This window comes from Podarcis liolepis, assembly GCF_965112155.1.
Source record: "Podarcis liolepis genome assembly, chromosome: 5".
NCBI lineage: Eukaryota > Metazoa > Chordata > Lepidosauria > Squamata > Lacertidae > Podarcis > Podarcis liolepis.
In genome coordinates, this window is record NC_139556.1 from 17,457,174 (window position 1) to 17,479,549 (window position 22,376).

Here is a 22,376-nt window from a genome sequence, read left to right on the forward strand (position 1 = left end):
GGAGTTAGTCATATTCGACAGCCAGTCATATTCATTTATCATGTTCAGAAGATTAGCCTAAAGAAGGCTGTATTACTGGACAGTCCCTGCCTCCCTGGATATTATTATTATTATTTCATAAAAGTTATACATTGCTTGATTGCAAACAACAACAGCCCTCAAAGTGGTTTACAAACAATAAAGCAGTAAAATCAAGAAGAATTGCAGCCCTACTTTAAAACATGCACAAGTTAAAATACTAAAACATATCAAAATTACTTCTAATAAAATTATTTTTAAGGAACTGGGTAGGCTTGTCTAAACAGGAATGTTTTTAGCAGGCTCTAAAAAGAATACAGTGAATCTGCTATATTCCCTGCATAAGGCACTGCAATATATCTTGAAATACTGGCACCTGAGAGCAGGAGCATTGCACTGTCCATCACACAAATTGGCACATGCTAAATTACATTTATAGTTGCCTCTGGGTAAAATACCAACAACATAGTGAGTAGCTGAGATTTAGATTCATTTATTTGTATAAACAGACCACACTATAAGACAAAGGTTTAACAGTATGAAAGCAACACAAGAACTGTACTTTTCAAAATTAAATAGTTTCTTGAAAACGCCGGGGCGGGGGGAAAAATCTGGGGCCTCTTCCTTTGAAGAGGAAGAACAAGATACCCCTGAATGTATATGAGGAATTTTATGAATAAGACCAAAGCCAAGCGGATTCAGACTGAGCTCTAACAGAAACGACTGCTCCCTGAAATAGTGTTCGTCACATTCTGCTACTTGGAGGAGGGTCATGCTGGAGATATGGGTTCGCCCAGATAATGCCTATGCTTGGGAGATTTACCTTCCTCCATAACACGCACAGACATTTCCCCTTACTTTCTAGGAGGAAAAAAGTGAGTGCTATTGTGCAAAAAATATGGTAAACTTCCCCACAGCCCTCACCACCACTTGAATAAATAACAACAACAACAACAACAACAACAACAACAACAACAACAACAATTGTATACCGCCCTTCATATAAAGAGCTGAGGGCAGTTCACAACAGAAAAATAACAAAATTAGAATGCTTGGACCATTTACAAGGTTTTCTAGTATGTCTAAGCTATAATCCCCTCATAATGATATCTGATAATTGTTTTATTTTATATTTACAAAATTTACAAGTTGATAATGCAGAACATTGCCAACAAAGGTCCATATAGTAAAAGCTATGATTTTCCCAGTAGTGATGTATGGAAGTGAAAGCTGGACCATAAAGAAGGCTGATCGCTGAAGAATAGATGCTTTTGAATTATGGTGCTGGAGGAGACTCTTGAGAGTCCCATGGACTGCAAGAAGATCAAACCTATCCATTCTTAAGGAAATCAGCCCTGAGTGCTCACTGGAAGGACAGATCCTGAAGGCTGAGGCTCCAATACTTTGGCCACCTCATGAGAAGAGAAGACAAGACTCCCTGGAAAAGACCCTGATGTTGGGAAAGATGGAGGGCACAAGGAGAAGGGGACGATAGAGGACAAGATGGTGGGACAGTGTTCTTGAAGCTACGAACATAGGTTTGACTAAACTGCGGGAGGCAGTGAAAGCCAGAAGTGCCTGGCGTGCTCCGGTCCAGGGGTCACGAAGAGTCGGACATGACTAAATGACTAAACAACAACAACAACAATGCAGAACATGGACATGGCTTAAGAGAAACTTACTTTTATTGACTTAAATAATTTTGTACTGCTCTTCAGCCAAAATGAAAAAGAAGTACAGCAACCTTTTGTCATTTCTTGGAAGACTGTTAAGCCATCTAGTCTAATCAAGAGTTCTGGAGAACTTGAGAGCTTGTGCAGTATTGTGCAATATGTTGGTTGGCCTACTAAATGTATTGCCATAACAACAGATTGCCGAACAACACATTTTTATATTACGTAATCTTGAAAATTTAAACTTGTTCCTTTTAAAGGGTACTTTACATTTACCTGATATCCTTTTTACTGAGTGAATGCTAGTCTAGCTTCCCTCTTGGATCCTAGTTGCCCTGCTCTCGACAAGCTCCACTTCATCAAAAGTCCTCCTCTTTGGATATGTAGCCTGAACATGCAAGGGCAAAAAGTGTGTTGGGGGCCTGGGTTGAATGTGCCACTACCTTAATGTCCACCCCACCCCACAACACACTGGTCCTGCCCCCTCCACTCCTAGACTTCACACACTTAGTACAAAGTTCAGATGTTTGGCGGAATGCCCTCTTGCAATTTTAAGTTGTGAGTTATCAGGTTTCCCAGTTGTGTGGAGGCTTCTAAGAATGTTTAGCTGAACATGCTGAGAAGCTTCTTTCAGACTTTCATGCTCAAGTGGGAAGACTGGGAGAAGAGGGGTTGAGGCTGGCATACTCAGGGATGTTGTAGAGTGAGACTGCCCCCCCTTTTGTCCTTGTCTACAATCATTCCATGAACCAGCTGAATGAAGCCTGCAGACCACAGTTTGAGGACCATTGTCTTATCCTGCACAATGTGCTTTCTTCTTAATTTCATGTGATTCTGAGGAGATAGAGACCACACATTTCTCCCCTATATAATGCCACATACATTCACACATTCCTCATGCAAGTAAAGAATCTATTATAGTTATTTAATACAGGGCAAGTTTATAGTCTCCAGTATTTTGATAGAAGAAAAACTGCCCTTACCAAAATCTGGATGAAAATGCCAGGTGTGCCACTTGTAGGGCTAAGCAAAGATGGCAAGTGTGTAGACAAATAAAGGTGCAAGCGCAGGCCTTGCTGGAAGTGACACCATCTCATTTCTAAGGGTGTTTCTTGGTGATCTGCAACTATAGTAGTTGCAAACCTGCCTGTTTCCACACCAGGACAAATAGAACAAAATTTTGAAGCCTATCTTCTGCCCTAAAAGAAATGTTCCTGTTCAGGGTTTCAGTCAGCCATTCCCTCCAAGCAAGATATTTCACTCGCCTCCCACCCACCAGTATTCCTTTTACTTTTCTAATTTGTTGTTTTCAAGTCTGTTGCTACAGAGCATGCTCCGTCCTGTTTGGGCTGTTTTTTGGGGTGGGTGGGTGTGGATTACCCCAACATGGTTTTATTCTTTCTTTTTTTGTACTAAGCAATTGATTCTCAGCGGCCCCATTTTGGCTACAGTCCTGTCAGCACCGGCCACCTGAGTTCACCATTATTGAGCAGTCTCCAATCGCTAGGAAAGTTTGGTGTGAAGATGAGTGAGAAAGAGATGATGCTAAGAGGCTTACCCTTTTGTGCACTGAGGGAGATTTAAAGCCTTGCTTTGGGTTACTATGACAACATATCTGCCAGCTGATAAATCCTAAACAACCCTGTTCCTTGTGGCAGCTGCAACTGTATTGTTGGCAGCTAGTACCAACTAGCCCCCATTCTGATGTTTTCATCCTGGTGTTTTTAATGATTCCCCAAACCATAAGCACCCTCTGTAGGCTCAGTGTTGACCTAAAAAAAAATCAGTTGTAATCTTAAAGTACCAAGAAGATTCACAATGCATAATCATTAACAAAGACAGAAAAGGAAGTGGGAAATATTCATATGTATACAATCTTCTATCTGTAGGCCATTCCACCTCTTCTCCAACATTCTACAATACTGAACACAAGTTTGCACCTATTAACATTTTATTTTTCCCATTATACCTTTCCCAAAACTGAAGTTTTCCTGGTCCTTTTAACCACTCCAGTGTTGTAACTCCCTCACAAAATATCTGAATTGTACAAGATATATCAACAGTAGCATAAACATAGTGCCATGTGCTTTCTGCAGCCAGATTACTTAAATATCGTTGCTTACTACATTCTCTTACAAAACAACTTTGCCTATGAAAAGATTAAAAATGCAAGCCACTTTGTTTCTCATATATATATAAATATTTTGAATGAGTATTATGTTCCTTCCAGTTCAAGTGTGTTTGGAGGGGGGGAACCCTTATGCCCTCTTAATAGTCACATCTTCTCAGCTCATCATTAGGTCTGGTTGAATTGTTTCTTTTAACTACCTATAAAAATAGGAATAAATTTGACCAGGACATAATATCCAGTGCTTCCTGTTATGTACTGAAGTTCTCACCCTGGGCCAGCAGGGGGATACTGTATATAGTTATGCAAATGAAGGATCGAAAGTGACGTTCAGTGATTGGATAGTTTTAGAAAGTTGCAACAGTTACACTGTTCTGGAGCTCTATATAAGCAGGCTGACTGAGCTTTTCAGTTCAGTTCTGTTCTGGCCTCTGAAATAAACAAGAGCTGTTTGAAGAATCGCTGTGTCGTCTGATATGTTCGCCCACAACTTAACACTTCCTGCTCTTACAGTAAAGGAGGAAGGATTACTGAGCAGACAGGTTCCTACTGCTATTCAACTTTGATGTGAACACGAGAAGGGGAAAATACTAGTCCTCACACCACTTTCGGCACTGCTTGCATAGTCAGCTACAAAGCCAAAGGTCCTGTCGTTACATGGCTGCTCATCAAATATTGGCCTGCCTTGTGCCTGAGAAATTGCATGTTACTGCATTATTCTGTGCACTCACAGGACAGAACACTTTGTCATTATTTGTGGGCATTATTTTATAAAAGTGCAGGATAATTATCCAAGCCACTGCTTGTTATACCATTCTCAATCAGCCATGCAAACACATACATGTGCAATGTCACATGCTAGAAAAATCTAGACTGGATGATTTATGTATTAGCACACACATAGTACAAAGATCTACAAACCACTTGGTGAAAAAGCTCTGCAAACAGTGCACAATGACAACTGTAGATAAAAACATAGTTAAAATCCAGAAACCAATTAAAAGACAAATAAGTTTGTGGCTTTTAAGGAAAAAGTGCATGATTCGTTGGCTATGCAGCTGCATTGACACATGCATTATTCCACATGATGTGTAAAACATGCATTTTCTAGAAACAGAATTTGGTAGCGACAGCAAATCTTGGAAACGTATTATTTCCCTTAAAAGACAGGCAACTTTCAATTTGGGAGGCAGGGTTCTTTGTGGCAGAGATGACCATTTGCTACTTGAAAGTTCCCCAGGCGCTGCTCAGGAAGAGCTCCAGTGGCAGGATCTCACTCAGAACAAGCCCAGTTCCTCCCATGTTCCATACATCTGTCATCTTGCAGCTTCCTAAGCCACAATAATCCTTCCCCAATTACTGACTAAGAGAGCCTTAAAAAGAGATTGCAAAATTCTGCAAAACTAATTCATAGAAGCAAATTAAGCATGCATGCTAAGTCTTTTTACATGGTTTGCACTGCTGATTTAAGCTGCTGTCCAATATGCAACACTACAGAAAGATGCTTTTCCCAAAACAATTTTCATCACCAAGACACAATCTGAATCCTTTTAGGAGACAAGGCAGCAGGATCTATCATATTTAAACTTGATTAGGCACTTGGTTAGACTAACCTGAATCCCTTTTATATAACTTGTCAGGAAAACACACCAGCTATTTTTTCACTGGGAAATTCCCCTCCACTTCCTTCTCCCTCTGAGAACTCAATAACAAACCCATGAAATTATTTCTTGCTTTTTTTAAAAAAATGAAAACTCATTAACCTTTCCAGCTCTGCACCCACAGAGCCTCTTTTAAATGGATAAATCTGAGCTTTATCTGCTTTGCCTGAAATTCTGTTTCACTGATCTCAGATTATTGCTCCATTTCACTCTACTAAACCTCCCAACAAAATATATTTTAGAATGATCTGGTCTGAGGTTGTGTTTGTTTGTTTTTTGCAGTCACTTGAGAAACCTTATATCTTCCTTCTGGGGCAAATAGAGGGCTGAAGATGTCTGATATAATTGCATCTGTGAAGCTCTGGGTCTGGTCCCTGGCTGGGAATCCAATCCAATCTCAGCTAGTTTGCAGAATGGAAGCCATATAAATACAGCACAAAATAAATAAAATGAGTAATGCAAGGAGGGTGAGCAATTTCCAGAAATAAACAGAGGTGCTGCTCTCTCGGCTTTGGGAAGGATTGCCCTGGTGATTTGGGTTTAAGTTCTACTGATAAACACAGGATTATAGATAGGATTTTCAGAGTCTGAAGTATGGTTCTAGAGTCATGCACTGACCACTCTCACAAAGGGACAAGTTATTATGAATTTCTGCCTTTCTTACAGTGTTCCTCTTAGGCCTGCTTCACACAATCATTTTTCCCTACACAGAGATTTAGATTAGGTTAGGTTATCTGTAGTCTCCACCAATCCCTTTGGCAGGAGCTATGTTAAGTCTTTCTCACTGCTTCCACCTTCCCTAGCACCTGGGGTGAACAGAAACTGACCCCTGCCCTCACCCAAATCCTCAGGGGAGTGCATGTATATATCTGAGATCTGGCAATCAAATATGTGTTGCCCTTGTATATGGGGTTGGCCTAGTTGCACATCAAGTTAAACCATAGTTAATCACAAGCAATGATTTACTGTATTTTTTGCACCATAACACTCACTTTTTTCCTCCTAGAAAGTAAGGGGAAATGTCTGTGCGTGTTATGGAGGAAATGCCTATGGGTGGCATGCCTACGGATTTTCCTCCTCTAAAAACTATGTGCGTGTTATGGTCGGGTGCGTGTTATAGAGCGAAAAATACGGTAATATGAACACAGTCTGCTACTGAACGCTGCTCAAAATTCTCACTCTACTACTCACCTACTCTGCTGCTGGGAAGCAAGCCAGAGTTTGGTGTGTCATGTGAATCTGGCTTGGCTGTTTGTTACCCCTGAGCAAATCATGAGTGGTAAGCAAAGCACAAACCCTTGTTACTGCTTGTTGAAGATCACAATATGCCAGACTTTAGCTTGTCCTCCCCCAAGGGCATGGCAGCAGGAGTGGGAGAGGAGCACAGCAAGAACTTCTCTGCAGAATGCTTCACACTTACATAAAACCATAGTTTGTTTTTAACTACAGCTTAATGTGATGTGCAAACCAGGCCACAGTCTCTGTTTTGGAAAAATTATATCCACGAAGAAGAGGTCCTAGTGTAAGGTCATCAGGGCCAATTGAGACAAAGGGGAACACAAAAGCTGCAGACCAGGATTCCTAATACTTTATAAATGCTTTTTCAAGGAAAGGTGTCAGTACAACTACACTCACACCTGCAAACTGGACACTTCCATACCATTCCACCAACTATACTGAAGAGAGCTGGCAGTAACTGTTTTACAGGACCCTCAAGTTGAGAGTTGTTGTGCAAGCAGATATAAAGCAGAAGCCATGTGGTCCAGCATCTCTGGCATCAGCCCTCATATTATGCTGGAAGAGGCTCAAACTGAGCCTCTGTTTCTGTCACCACCCATCATACTGAGAAATAGGAGAGCTTCTCTTAGCCCAATTCTGTACATGGAATTAAGTCCTACTGGGTTCAATGAAACTTAGCCCCTAGCAAGTCTGCTATGGATTTCAGAAGGTCTGAAGCCCAGGCATGAAGCAGTGGCTTAAGTCGTGTGTGTGTGTGTGTGTGTGTGTGTGAGAGAGAGAGAGAGAGAGAGAGAGAGAGAGAGAGCGCATGCAGAAAAAAACAAGGTTTACATTCTTGCCATCTCTTAGGACCCAACCAAATGTGGAGCTCAAGCCACGATGGTTACCACAAAAGGAAGTTGCTTGGCCTTTTTCCACACTGTAACGGCTAGTAGATCTTAACCCCTATTTATATTTCATGACAGTATGTGTTCCCCCGCCCCTAATCCAGACCACTGGCTGCCATCGGCATGAAAATGCAGAAAATGCCCAACTTTACCTCTACATCCGACACCTTCATGCGTGTGCCCTCTTTGCCCACAAAGATATCATCGATGTCCACAAGGATGTAGCGATCAAGGGTCAGACATAGACGCTTGCCAGTCAGGTAAGCAATAGCGTCAACAAAGATCAGCTTGTGAAGCCAGAAGTTGAGGTTATTACCAAAAAGGACCCTCTGGATGCCATCATGTAGACCAAGGTCCTGCACCACGGTAGCATGCAGAGCTCTGTGGGTGGTCAGATGCGGGATTGACTCTGAAGACTTGGTGCTGGCCATCAACACAGGTTCGTAGGTGGTGTGATTTGACTGGAACACTGTCCAGTCATCACCGGGCAGGGGGCCTGGCTCCACTTCATTAGCCTGAGTTACGTACAGGAGCGGGGCACTGGGATTGATGTGATAGTCTCGCAACCCTAGATTGGAATGTAGGAAAAGGGGAAAGCCCTTGAGTTGAGCACTGAGCAAGCTGTTCTCATTGGCTTTGAAGAAGCCAATGATCCCCACTCCATATTCCACACAGTATTTGTCCAAGAGGTCCCTGTTCCAGGTATCCAGGTTCACATATTTAAGGATATTCTCATAGATAATAAGAGCATAGCGGCCATGGTCTTTGTCTGTCAGAGTGGGCATGTCTCCCTTTCCAGGGGCAATCTCTGTCCTGTATTTAAACCGGCTAGATTCCAAGATAGCCACAATCTCCTGACCCAGTTGGGAATAGATGCTTTCCACAAAGACGAGCACCACAGGGTCTGTGCGTGAGTTGTCCACTGATTTCATAAGCCTCCAGCTTGCCTGGGGTTGAATAAGAGCCCTGTGCTGGTTGCTACAATCGCTGAAGGGCAACGGAGGGGGTTCCTTTATTTTGGGGCTGTTGGTGACGTAGTAAGCCAGGAAGCACATGGAAATCAGGCTGAAAGCAATGAGCAGCAGGATCAATCTGTGGAGCTCCAGCTGTCGCACATGCCTCACTACTTTCCACAGATGAATCATGGTGAGGTGCGTGGCTTATCCCTTCCTCAAGCTTGGCACCAACCAAGCTGCCTTCGGTGTCTCCAACGCCACCACCGGAAGAGCCAGTGGCAGCTCACAGAGAAGAAATGTGGGCTGCAGAGAGGGATAAAGCTTAAGCAAGCAGCTACAGGACTAGATGCCCAGTGATCTGCCATTTATCTCAAGTGACCATGGCCTTCAAGTCCCATTGCTCCTCTGAGTGCTGCTGCTGCTGCCCTCCTCCTTCACTTCTCCACTTGCTCAGAAGAGTCCTAGGAAGGAGGTGGGTCATGTGCAGTTCTGAATTCCTTGGCTTCAGATGCAAATGTCAGGCATCAGGGGTAGGGAAAGCATTCCACAAACTGAAAAGTTGCCTCAGCTGGCTGACTTGCCCGTCACATGGTAGTCACCGTTGACTGGCAACCTGCAATCAAGAAAGAAATTACATGTTAAGGGCAGGCGAACTAATGGGCTTTGGGACAGTGTGCTTGCAGATTAGAATCACATCATTTTCTTCTGATATACAGTGGTACCTCAGTTTACATACGCTTCAGGTTACAGACACTTCAGGTTACAGACTCCGCTAACCCAGAAATAGTGCTTCAGGTTAAGAACTTTGCTTCAGGATAAGAACAGAAATCGTGCTCCGGCAGTGCGATGGCAGCAGGAGGCCCCATTAGCTAAAGTGGTGCTTCAGGTTAAGAACAGTTTCAGGTTAAGAACAGACCTCCGGAACGAATTAAATACTTAACCCGAGGTACCAAGTGGGATGGGAACCTTGTGGCCTTCAAGATGCTATTGAAATCCAACTCCCATCAGCCCTATACAGCATGGTCAATAGGTCAATGATAGGGGTTGTTGTTCTCCAACAACAACTGGAGGACCACAGACTCCCCATTCCTGCCTGTAACAAAATGTTGCATGCGCGGGCACACCAGTTCAGGGTTCCAGCCAGCCTAGCATATGCTTTTCAGGGGATTTCATTCCATTTCTCCCTCTTTTCCTCTCTCCCTCTCCCATGACATTCTGTGACCACTGAGCATTCTCAGTTCAGACTTAGCTGTTTTGGGTCCTCATCCCTGTTAAGGTTCTCCTTCTTGAAGTTTCTTTTATCCCTTTCTTATTTCTGGTGATGATATTCCCTTCATGTGTCTCAGAAGCCTCATTTTGGGTACATAGCCATCATAACTTAGGATATGAAAAGTAAAGTGTCCTTGGCTCATAGCTCATCTCTACCACGAATCTGCAAGATTCAGCAGGTCAGTTATTGGCTTTTAATCTGGTATTACATTTACAGGGCTATGTGATGAGTCAGGCAAGAAAACAAATTAAAAGACCCTTGTCCCAGAGAAGAATTGGATTTCCCAAGCTGATATTTAATTATTGCATCTTTAGAATGCAACTCTCTCATTCATGTTACCAACATGCAAATATTCACTTCCCAAGTCTGCCACTATGAGTAGAGAAAAAAGAACCTATGGAATTTCACCACTCACTCAGCACTTTGCAATATTCAGCATTGAAGGAGAAGTGCCAAGTTTGCATAGATTTTTCATTCTGAAAAAGCAGGATTTGATTAATCCCACCTGGGCACAGGTAAATGGGTCTGGGGGGGGGGAACCCAGGATAAACCCTTATTACTAGATTAATTTCCCCCTGAAATTATTAAAGTATGCATTGGTAGGAAAGGGTCTCTGTTGGAAAATAGTAGACACAAGGGAAAAGAATAGGAATACAAATAATAAATTTACGTCCATACTTCTTAAAACTGCCCAGTGATTATGGTGCCAAATTTAATATCCCAATTCACAAGGATATAAAGCACACAAAATGCTAGGTGAGATGAAAGGAACCCTAATAGGGTGGGCTCAGGAACACAGGAACATAATATTTCAAGTGGCTACAGGCAGAAAAAGTGACTTCAAACAAACAACATAGTGCTGTTCTGGAGACCGGAGACCGGCCCTTATCAAGAATAAATCCTTTTGCTCTCACATCAGGGTGCAGCATAACCATTTTAAACAGAGCTGTAAACAGATTAGAAAGAGGAACCCTCCCAGCAACCAGAAACCCTCCCAGCAACCAGGTTGGGAAGCTTTTCCTAAGGGAAGAGAGGTGTTTTTCAGGCCATCTACATACATAAATGACTAGTGTTACATAGAAATTTAATAAATAAGTGGTGTTTTGGTTTGCTACCATGTTATGTATTTTTTTGTTTTTATATTGTAACCACCCTGTGATCCTCAGATGAAGGACGATATAGAAACAACAACAACCAGTATGGGTAGATAGGCAAGCATCTAAACATTTTATAGGCAAGTCAATTCTGTAGACTTACTTGCAAAGCTGATTTTGTTTTATTTTTTTAAGGAGAGGGACTCTTATTACCTCATTTAGATATCGGTGTCTCGGTTATGTGTAATGGAACTTTCCCTCCACAATGAACAAATGCAGCAAGACACCCAGTCACTGCTTGGGATCAGAGGGCAGATGTTCTAGATCAGGGGTTGTCAACCTGGTCCCTACCGCCCACTAGTGGGCGTTTCAGGATTCTAGGTGGGCGGTAGGGGGTTCTACGGCACAAGCTAAACCCTCCTTCCATCAAGCACTGGTGGGTGGTAAGGAAATTTTACCATCTAGAAAGATGCATTAGTGGGCGGTAGGTATAAAAAGGTTGACTACCCCTGTTCTAGATAAATATAAGCCCAAGCATTTATTCTTTTAGAAATTAAAATATAGCTGCCGTGCATGGCATTTATCTCACCTTAAAAAAACCACTAAAAATAAGGGTCTTGTACTTGACCAACAGAGAACAAATCTTCAACTATAACGACAATAATACACAATTTTTTCACAGAAAATAGTCTAAACCAGTTCTATAATAAACTCCACCACCTCATCATTCTCTTCAGCTTTGAGAGCGTATGTCCCACTGACAATAATTTAACTCTGAGTTCAGTCTCACAGGGATGAGTCTTTGTAAAAAATAAAAATAGGAGCCAGAAGGCAGCATGGTGTGTGAGCAACAACGTAATTGCAAAGTCTTTGGACCAAAGCTATCAAAGAAATTATGTGAAGCTGAACTGCACTAAATACTACACAAGACACAGGGTGCTCACGGGAACAAACTGTGTCTCTTTGCAACTTTCCTCTCAGCAGCAGTCCAGGAGGTGGCAAATTTTATCATCACCCTAATTTTTCTAGTGCTGAATGTTGTGTCTGGTTTACAAAGAGCGGCACTGACACCACCTGCTAGTATCTGAATGCAAGGGCTCCCGCACGGCCCTTCGTCCCTTTCCGCAGCATGCAGGGTTGGAGTGCCCAAACAATGGCTGAGTGGCATGCAGAAGCAAAGGTCCCTGTGGCACACCGGCGAGAGCCAGGAGAGTGCGCAGAACAAATGCACCATTTGAAGTCTCTGCAAAGCTCTTAACAAGCCTCTGTTTGTTACAAGCATGCAAGCATGAGCACACACACAAATTAAAGGCCTATATCAGATTGCTGCTCAAGAATCTGTCAGCTCTGATCTCTTTAACAAGGCCTCAGTGCCAGAGGGTATGCCAGCTGGCACAAGGTGCATGAAAAGAGTTTTGGAACTGTGTCAGCATGGGCCCGGGGATGGTTGGGGAGGGAAGCACAATGACATAGTGCAGGAGAGCACGGTGCCCAGCAACAATCTATATACCTATACTGCCAAACCCAGACAAGTTTCCCCTGCAAAGGATTACAGAACAGACAGCAAGCAGCTTGCTCGCAAAACAAAAGAAGTGACATTGCTCCATCTCACATGATTAAATCTACAGATGACCAGATACAGCATTTCATGTTGTCCATGGAGAAAATTGGCATCTCCGAGCAGTAGGGTGGCCAGAACGGCTTGAGCTCCAGTGGTACAGAGCAGGAAGTCTGAATGAGAGAGGCAGGGACTGCAAATTGAGAAGGCGGAGTGTGGTGTTATGGCCAGAGTTTTTGGAAGTGGGTTCTCCCTCTTCAGCCATGAACCTCTCCGAGTGGCCTTGAGCGATTCATTACTGCAAGTCTGTGTTGGCTGTCCTGAGCCACTTCAAGAAAAGGCAGGGAGAAAATGTAACAAGGAAGCAATACTATCAGGTATGCTCCTGCCAACCTAGCAGTTCGAAAGCACGTCAAAGTGCAAGTAGATCAATATGTACCGCTCCAGCGGGAAGGTAAACGGCGTTTCCGTGCGCTGCTCTGGTTCGCCAGAAGCGGCTTAGTCATGCTGGTCACATGTCCTGGAAGCTGTACGCCGGCTCCCTTGGCCAATAAAGCGAGATGAGCGCCGCAACCCCAGAGTCGGCCACGACTGGACCTAATGGTCAGGGATCCCTTTAACTTTACTATCAGGTATGATCAGTAATCTCTGTTGTGTTGAGACTACAGCTTCTGCCAGAACAGCCCCCCCCCCCGATATACTGCTGTGTTTATAAATGCTTTAACTATCGTACTGGGCAGTCATGGAAAAGGCACTTCAATGCACTGTTTAAGCAGCCTCCTGCACTTCTATATTCAAAAGCTGGTGGCCTCCCAGAAGCAAAAAAGGACTTCCAGAGCTTGGAAAGTGAGACTCCTGCAGAACTTCTTGTCCCTTTCCGCAGCAAGCAAGAATGGAATTGGGTAAAACAGGCACCAATGTATGCAAAAATGCTTAATGTACATAATTTAACCAGGCAGCAGTATCTGACACTGTGAGGGAAGCAAAGGAACTGTTTTTATGGCAGCCAGGGCAGGTTTAAGCTATATATTTATTCCTCTGACTCCTTTTTAGTAACACATCATTAAGCACTGCCCCCATAAAAACAAAGACTTCTTTGAAATCTTTGCAGCAACTCAGCTTCCTCCTCCTCTCTGGCTGTGTCATTATTAGAATTTACAATATGGGTGGCAATGGAGATAATTTATGGCCATGAAAATTCATAAGCTGCCTTTATTTGTAAAATGAACTCTAGGCAACTTGGGAACAAAATAGAAAACAAAGTCAAGAGAGCATTGCCATTACAAAGCCACAATATAAGGAAGCGGTAACAAAACCAAACAAGAGGTAACCAAAACAAACCCTTAGTAACAACTTCAATCAATACCAAAAGCCTTATAGAAGAGCATGACTTCTCTTGAGTCAATTTACTCCAGATTAGGTACAATTAAAAAGCAGAAGAGAAGGAATAGAAATGTAGCCCTTAGTTGATATGAAGGAGCTGACACGTCCCCACTCTCAACTACTGGTAGCAGTAATAGTAGTAGTAGTAGTAATTATTAACCCAGATGGAACCCAATCAGGCCTGAGCCTATGTCAAGCACAACATATCAACAATAACGTCTTGCTGCTGAAAAAGGTCCAGAGGGATTCTAGGGAGAATATCTTTGTCTGAAGGGGAGGCTTTTTGCATACATTCTGCATGGTGGGAAAGTTTCCAGTTGGCTGGCAGCCCTGAAAAGGGGAGCTATAAAATGAGAAGGGGCGAGAGAAGCATTACTTTTCTGTAGACAGATGAACACCTCCACTCAATTTGCAGTGGCATACTGTAAAAGTATACCCCCTACTAGGCCTGAAGAAAGCACTGTCGTCTGAAACTCAGCCTACATTCATTTTATTTGGGCAGCAAACATTGTATCATGCTGGGATATTTGGGGGAAAGAACCGAGAGAAGTAGCTAGTGTCATGTCTTCCAAGGCGGCTTGGAAAACTTTCAGTGTTGGTTTGGATCTTGACAGGTGTGTATTCTCCGGGAGGATCATTCTGAAGTCTAAAGATAGCATGGAAGTTCTGCTCCTTTCCAGTATTATATGTAGTGTTTGCAATAAATCAATAGATTCAACATTCTGTCTGTAACCTGGTACAAATACAATATCCCTAGTTGCCTTACCAAGGTGAAGAAACAGAAGCAGGTTACACATTCGTGTGCTCCCCCCCCATCCTCTTTTCTGCAGAAATTTACCCCTCCCTTCCATTGTTTGCTTCAGTCATGATGTCGCTTTATATCTATATCAGTGTTGCTGTTTACATTGGTTTACACTGTAAAAAGGTAAAGGACCCCTGACAGTTAAGTCCAGTCGCGAAAGATTCTGGGGTTGCGGCGGTCATCTAGCTTTACTGGCCGAGGGAGCCGACGTTTGTCTGCAGACAGTTTTTCCCTGTCATGTGGCTAGCATGACTAAGCCGCTTCTGGAGAAACCAGAGCAGCGCATGGAAACGCTGTTTACCTTCCCGCCGGAGTGGTACCTATTTATCTACTTGCACTTTGACGTGCTTTCGAACTGCTAGGTTGGCAGGAGCAGGGACCGAGCAACGGGAGCTCACCCCCTTGCGGGGATTCGAACTGCCGACCTTCCGATCGGCAAGCCCTAGGCTCGGTGGTTTAGATCACAGCACCACCCCCATTCCCATCACTGTAAACCATGGCCAACTCAAATCAAATGCCTTAGTTCTGGTTATGGGTAGTGGTGGAAACCTAACAAGTGTGAAAGCCATGGTCACAATTGATGCAGACTAGACACCACACTGCGGTTCCTTCCCAGTGCAAAGGGTGACTAGCAGAAACAAATCTTACGTCTACATAGGACTTTTGTGTGGTTACACAAGTAAAAAGCTCTACTACCCTTCAAAGGCACGCGGTGGAATACAAAAATAGCACAGTGGTACCTCGGTTTAAGAACAGCCCGGTTTAAGAACGATTCGGTTTACAAACTCCGCAAAACCAGAAATAGTGTCCCGGTTGAGAACTTTACCTCAGTCTAAGAGCAGAATCCGAATGGTGGAAGGGCGGCGGGAAGCCTCATTAGGGAAAGTGCGCCCTGGTTTAAGAACAGCTTTGGTTTAAGCACAGACTTCCGGAACAGATTAAGTTTGTAAACCAAGGTACCACTGCAGGTGTTTGCATTGTGACAGCAGAAGAAAAAAATCCCAACGTTCTGAATCTTCGAAAGCTCTATAAAAGACGAGTCTACTATATCCATCTACATATAGAATTACGTAGACAAACTTAACATTTAAGGCCCATTGGATTATATATATAACACATTCTGATTGGAGTTACTCACCGTCTGCCTAATAAACCACAGACAGAATTAGTAAAGTCTGAGATTTGTATGCTTCCTTCTTTCAGTCACATATGGAAAAACATCAATGGTTGTTTCCTTTTAGAAACCGTATGCTTCAGCATTCAGCAATTTCAGAGTCCACCTTAACTGACTGGAAGCAGCACAAGTAGGCAGAGTGCCAAGTGCAGACGTTAGACTGAGAAAAGAGACTTCATGTCCTGACAATCAAAGTGCACAGAAAGGTCACTGCTCTAATTCGAGTGATGCAACACAGCTCTTCAAGGTCTAGTCATCCACAGGGGTAGGGACCTAAATGAACTAGGCATCTGCTTCAGACATAAGAACTTGAATGATCCAAGAGGACTCTTCGGCACACGTTGCTATGCAAGGCTTTCGCTTCAGATATATGGATGCCTCTTAAGAGACACTATTATGGATATGAAGTGGGTTGGTGGAATTCTATACCGCATTGAAAATCAAAAACTTGTATTCAAAAGATCAGATTTAAATTGATAGAGCAGGGGCTGCAACAAAAGGTTGAAGCATGGAATGTTCCTATTCAGGATTCCAGCCATTTCCTTCCATTCTGCCCCCTGTTCCTGCTATCAGCCAGCATTCCACAGTCACTGAGCATGCTCAGTCCTCATTTGGCTGCTTTGGATATTTCTTCCTCATTAGCATTCATGTTCTAAAGGTTGCTTCTCCCAAGCCTGCTGACACCTCCCTCATCAGGAAGAAGGTGCCATTTTGGCACTCATTTCTCAACCTCAGAAACAGAGATCATTATGATTAAATTTGGTAAAGCCCTAATCAAACCCTTTTTTTGAGCAAAATTTTTTAGAACAAAACTAAAACCATACAAAATAGACAATCATAGCAAAGACTCATTTATCTGGCAGAGAAAGTCTGTCGGAACAAATTGTCAAGTGCAGATTGTGGGGACCTATCTCAACAGGAATGCTATTTCACAGAACAGGGGCAGTCATGCTGAAAGCCCTGTTCCATAATCTTTGGAACTTGCAGAAGAAACTTTCCCAAAGACTACAGCAACAAGTAATCCGACCCTGGGCTTTACATCCTGAACGTGGTCCAGTAGCATATTGACAACCAGTGTGAATCCTTAAAGCAGGCTGTTGTATGTTGACAGTAGTTTGCCTCCACAAGCAACCTAGCTTCTACTTTCTGCACCAGCTGCAGCCTCTCCAAGGGCAGTCCCACGCAGAGCCCATTGCAGTTATCGAGCCGTGAGGTTACCAATGCATGCTGATACGGAAGGGGGGGGGCATGTCTTCTTCACCTTCTTCTTCACTACAATATATCCATTTATTTCCAATTGTCAATGTCAAAAGGGACTAAAATCTATAAAATTCATAGAAAATCAACGTGCCAATTTGCTCAATTTCTCTAGGACCCCATGACACCTCCCCTGTCCTCCATAATCCCTCAAGCAAGGTGTCAAGACCCTAATCCGGTCAAATCGCTCTGCCAAGCCCTTCCTCCGGGCGATGCCAGGTGACAGACTATGCATACATGGACCATTGTCTTCTCAGGATGTGCTTATCTGCGCATATCTCCAGCTCTCTGCATATTCCCCCCTCCCTCCTCCATATCTCCAGCTCTGCATATTCCCCCCTCCCTCCTCCATATGTTAATCCGGTGTAACCCAACCTCTTCCTAATGTATTTGTGATGTAATCTGTGTAACCCAACCTCTTCTTAATGTATTCATGATGTAACTGGGATGTATTTTGCACTGTATTCTGGGACATGGAGGGAAGTTTCAAAAGTTCATGTCACCCCTTTCTCGGGGTTCAATCTCGTCTTGAACCTGTTGCGCAATAAACTTGGATCTTCTGCAGTTTGCTCCTGTCTGGCTGAGCTCATTTTCTTCTGCAGGGACCCACGGACCTAGTCCGACGAGCTGGGTGGCAGAGTAGCCCCGCACCCAGATTTTAGCCGTAACAACGCACAACTGTGGTCAAGCTATACCAATACAGGAATAGCTGTTTTACTAACCAAAGTGAACATGAGCAGTCATAATTCCTGAATTACTTCCAGGTAAACATTCCTATGCAGCATCCACAGGCTGCCCCAAGGGAGTCAATCACATGCTTAAGGAGAAACGTGCCAGTAATTAAAATATGTGCTCTGGTAGAGGGACATAACAGCAAAAGGAGCTAGAAGCTATTATCAGATTTGTCCCTTTCCTGAATAGGGGTAAAGTGAAGCAAGAAATAGCTGGTAAGTTGTATTCGCAAGGGAGACAAGGAAGGAGATTTTTATTGCTATTTATTTACCGGCTGTGTTTGCATATCACACCAAACCATAGCTAATGTTTAACTATGGTTTAATGCAAATGTGTGACCTGCTTCACTCCCTCCCCACTTCTGGCCAAGTTGCACTGGGAGCATCAAACCACAAGCTTTAGCTTGCAACATCTGAACCTGAACATCTTCCCCACACAAACCACAAGTGGTTAACAAACCTTGGATATTGCTTCTGGTTCGTTTGTATGGGGGGGGGGGGCAGAACAAGCAGAAGTCCAAGTTTGGTCAACATGACCAAACAAAGCTTGTGGCTTTTTCATCCTGTTGCAGACAGGAATGGGGGAGGAATAAAGCAGTCTGTGCTACCAAGCTACGTGTTCGCATTAAACATTAACCATGGTTTGATATGAGGTGTGAGCAGAACCACCTTTTCAGCCACAGCAGCTCCCCAGAGATGTGCAATGAACACAAATTTCAGCATGTCACAAACAAACCAATAAAACATACCCGTTGAAACTGTAAAGAGTAGTAATAGGTGTGTGTGATGCTGCATCTGCCCCGACAGATAGTTCATCAATTGCCTTGCCCCTCTGTCTCTCCACTGCCCTGAACTGCCTTTAGCTGCTCCACAGTTCCTTTAAAAATGCCATAACAGCCGAAAGAAGTGGCAGCTTGAGCTGTGGAGGTAACTGTGGCTGCCCCTTAAAGTAAAGGTAAAGGGGCCCCTGACCATTAGGTCCAGTCGTGACCGACTCTGGGGTTGTGGTGCTCATCTCACTTTACTGGCCGAGGGAGCAGGCGTACAGCTTCCGGGTCATGTGGCCAGAATGACTAAGCCGCTTCTGGCGAACCAGAACAGCGCACGGAAACGCTGTTTACCTTCCCGCCAGAGTGGTACCTATTTATCTACTTGCACTTTGAGGTGCTTTCGAACTGCTAGGTTGGCAGGAGCTGGGACCGAGCAATGGGAGCTCACCCCATTGCGGGGATTTGAACCGCCAACCTTCTGATCAGCAAGTCCTAGGCTCTGTGGTTTAACCCACAGTGCCACCCGCGTCCCTGCTCCTTAGAGCCTCTCAATTTAAAGGCTGCATTTGTTGAGGCTCAAGAAGCAAGTGTCCTGGGAGAGGCCTTTCCTAGGAGGCAACAGAATTATCTGAAATGCATGCAACAGGATTCCAGCGGAGTTTAAAAGGTCTGAAGGAGAAGGCCAACGCATATTCTCCTCAGACAGCTGGCTAGTGAAGCCATAGAGCCATTGTACCTGAATGAGAACTTCCAAAATGAAACAAACTTGCCGTTCTGGCAGGTATACTTCGTTCAGGCAAATAAAGAATTTGAGCACTTGAAATGTGTCTACTGTGTAGTATTAACTTCTGTAGGTGCAATGGACTTGGGTATGAGGGGAGAGAGAGATTAAGAAATGAGAATTGGCAGCATAATGGAAGATCAGGGGGTGCATATGGTACTAAAACCTTCTTCCTCCTCTAACAGAGACAAATGCCTTTGCTGTTATCAATCTTCCCAATAGCAAGAGGTTCTGTTAGTTGCGAGCCAGACCTGAAAATTGTGTCTCTCTTTCCCAGGGCCGGTTCAGCTCCTCTGCTCCTTTCTCTTCACCACTTCTACTTCTCCTAACCATTTCTCACTGAAGGCAGCAGGTGTGGCAGGAGAGATATTAGCTTTACAAGTAGACAAGCACCTCTCAGGAAGGCCCCTTTTTTACCTTCAGTGGATGTCTGAGAGTTGAGCGTTTTGTAATGGGAAACAAAGGATCGTCAGATACCCACCCCAGGCCCTGAATTTGTTAGGAGAGCTCTGGGGAGTGGTCCAGAAGCAAAGTAATACAACGATAAGCACAGCATCTGAAGGAAGAAGCAGCCAAGCACATTCACTTGTGTGCAAAATTGCTTTATTCCCCCTCCCCCAGGGTTTAATAACCAAAAATGCCCCCATCCAGCATTATATATAGGAATGTTCTTGTACTACTTCCAGCATTTCAGTCTTTATTCAACCTTCCAACCCAGCCTGACTGGCATGACAGCATCATTTTAAAGATACCTCTTCAATGCTGGAATGCGTCTCGGCTCCAGCTCTTCACCTGAGAGCACCTGTCAAGTCCTGAAAGAATGTATGCCTTTCATCTTCAGACTCCAGCCACAGTGCAAAGGAAGAGACATTCCTCAATATTATGAGAAGGCATGCATATCCCCTGACTTCACTTTTCTCAACTGCACTGTGCTATCAGTTTGACAAATTGATCTGTAATTTAATACTGAAGAAACCTTCCAATGCAATGTTTCAATTTCAGTTCCTTCTCCACTGGACGGGGGGGGGGGGCATATTATGAATAACTTTCCTGCATAACTTTGTAAGGGTAGTGCTGTGACCCATGTTTCACTTGTTCTTAAAGAACACTACAGTGGTACCTCGGGCTAAGAACTTAATTCGTTCTAGAGGTCCGTTTTTAACCTGAAACAGTTCTTAACCTGAGGTACCACTTTAGCTAATGGGGCCTCCCACTGCCGCCGTGCCACCAGAGCACAATTTCTGTTCTCATGATGAAGTAAATTTCTTAACCCAAGGTACTATTTCTGGGTTAGCGGAATCTGTAACCTGAAGCATCTGTAACCTGAATCGTCTGTAACCCGAGGTACCACTGTATAGAACATGGGTAGGCAAACTAAGGCCCGGGGGCCGGATCCGGCCCAAATACCTTATAAATCTGGCCTGCGCACAGTCCGGGAATCAGAGTGTTTTGACATGAGTAGAATGTGTGCTTTTATTTAAAATGCATCTCTGGGTTATTTGGGGGGCATAGGAATTCCCCCCCCCAAAAAAAAAATTGGTTCGCCCCCCCAAGGTCTGAGGGACAGTGGACCGGCCCCCTGCTGAAAACGTTTGCTGACCCCTGCTATAGAATCAACCTCATCCTTACATACCCATATTCAGAAATTGTGTTCTTGTATTTGCAGCGATAGAGAATCCTGAGCTCTGATATGGTAAAATCTAGAAGGGGAGCTTCTGGAATTCTATCATTAATGAGAGCAAGTCCTATTCAACAGAGTCCTTCACTAACCTACTTGTAAACAGAGACAATGAGGCTGTGACAGCAGCTGAAAAAGAAATAGGTTGAACACTACGTATCGCATGGCTGCTTGCATGGAACCCAAACCCAAATAATTCTGTTTTGAATTGATTTATATTAAAGCTGGTGATTTTTAAAGCTATGACTCCTGGGTCCTAAAACATGCTCTGCTATTCCAGTCACTTTTTTGCAATGACACTTCTTGCTCAGATTATTGGTAACAATGTAGGGATTAGCAGGAGCCAGTATGGATTTGCAAAAATAAACCCTGCTGGCCTAATTCTTATCTCTCCCTCTCTCTTTGTCATCAGTTTACTTTCTTAATGGATTATGGGAATTCTGTGGACATAATTTATCTTTATTATGCATTCGACAAAGTCCCCCATAACATTTTGGTTAGCAAACAGGTCAAAAATGTGATAAGGATTTCCTTGGAAACAATTCCTTTTAGAAGATAGCTCTCCCACTACCACTAACTCATCAGGTCAACTGGCCAGTAGAAAGAAAAGGATGAAAATTGGTTCAAGGGGGCTCTGGCTTGAATTCCAGAGCTGCTTTTCTTACTCTCCACAATGGCAACGGGAGCAGAAGCATTGACCTGAGTGCTATCAGCTTTGCAAGGTTCTCAATAATAAGTTCAGTGGCCGAGAGGTCAGTTTTGCTAACAAACTACCGTATTTTTCGCTCTATAATACGCACCAGACCATAACACGCACGTAGTTTTTAGAGGAGAAAAACAAGAAAAAAAATATTCTAAACGAAATAGTGGATATATGATTTTTGTGGTTCATGATGTGGCCACAGTCATGTGATCTGACAGTGAGTTTGGAGTAGCCCAATGCAAAAATCCTGAGGATCCATGTGGATCCATGCTTTGTAACCACGGAGGAGGGAAGGAAGGGGAACCATGGATCCTCTGCTCACGACTGCAGCAGATCCCCCTGCCACCCGCAGGCATTCGCTCCATAACATGCACTGACATTTCCCCTTACTTTCTAGGAGGAAAAAAGTGAGTGTTATGGTGCAAAAAATACGGTACTTCCTACCACTAACAAGATGACAGCTGCAACACAGCACTGTTGCATCACCCTTCCCCTCTATCTCTGACCTTATAAAAGATTTTTTTGAAAAAACAAACAAAACAAAACCAGGCCACTTTCAATTTTATCCAATGCTTGACTGGGTTTGAAGAACGAACGCTTGTATTAGCGATTG

The 22,376-nt window shown here is 43.7% G+C and overlaps 1 protein-coding gene across 6 annotated transcripts in view; it reads right to left on the reverse strand.

The window, feature by feature from the left end:
* NDST2 (N-deacetylase and N-sulfotransferase 2) overlaps nt 1-22,376 on the reverse strand; it is a 102,973-nt gene that overhangs the window by 17,210 nt on the left and 63,387 nt on the right. For 5 of the 6 annotated variants that reach the window (XM_083502506.1, XM_083502504.1, XM_083502503.1 and 2 more), the window contains one exon: nt 7,759-9,175. In XM_083502506.1, the coding sequence (XP_083358632.1) occupies nt 7,759-8,751 (993 nt within the window). In that variant the 5' untranslated portion in view covers nt 8,752-9,175. Of the gene's footprint in view, nt 1-7,758; nt 9,285-9,512; nt 9,643-22,376 lie in introns of those variants that run through there. The other variant, XM_083502508.1, reaches the window with a different exon arrangement.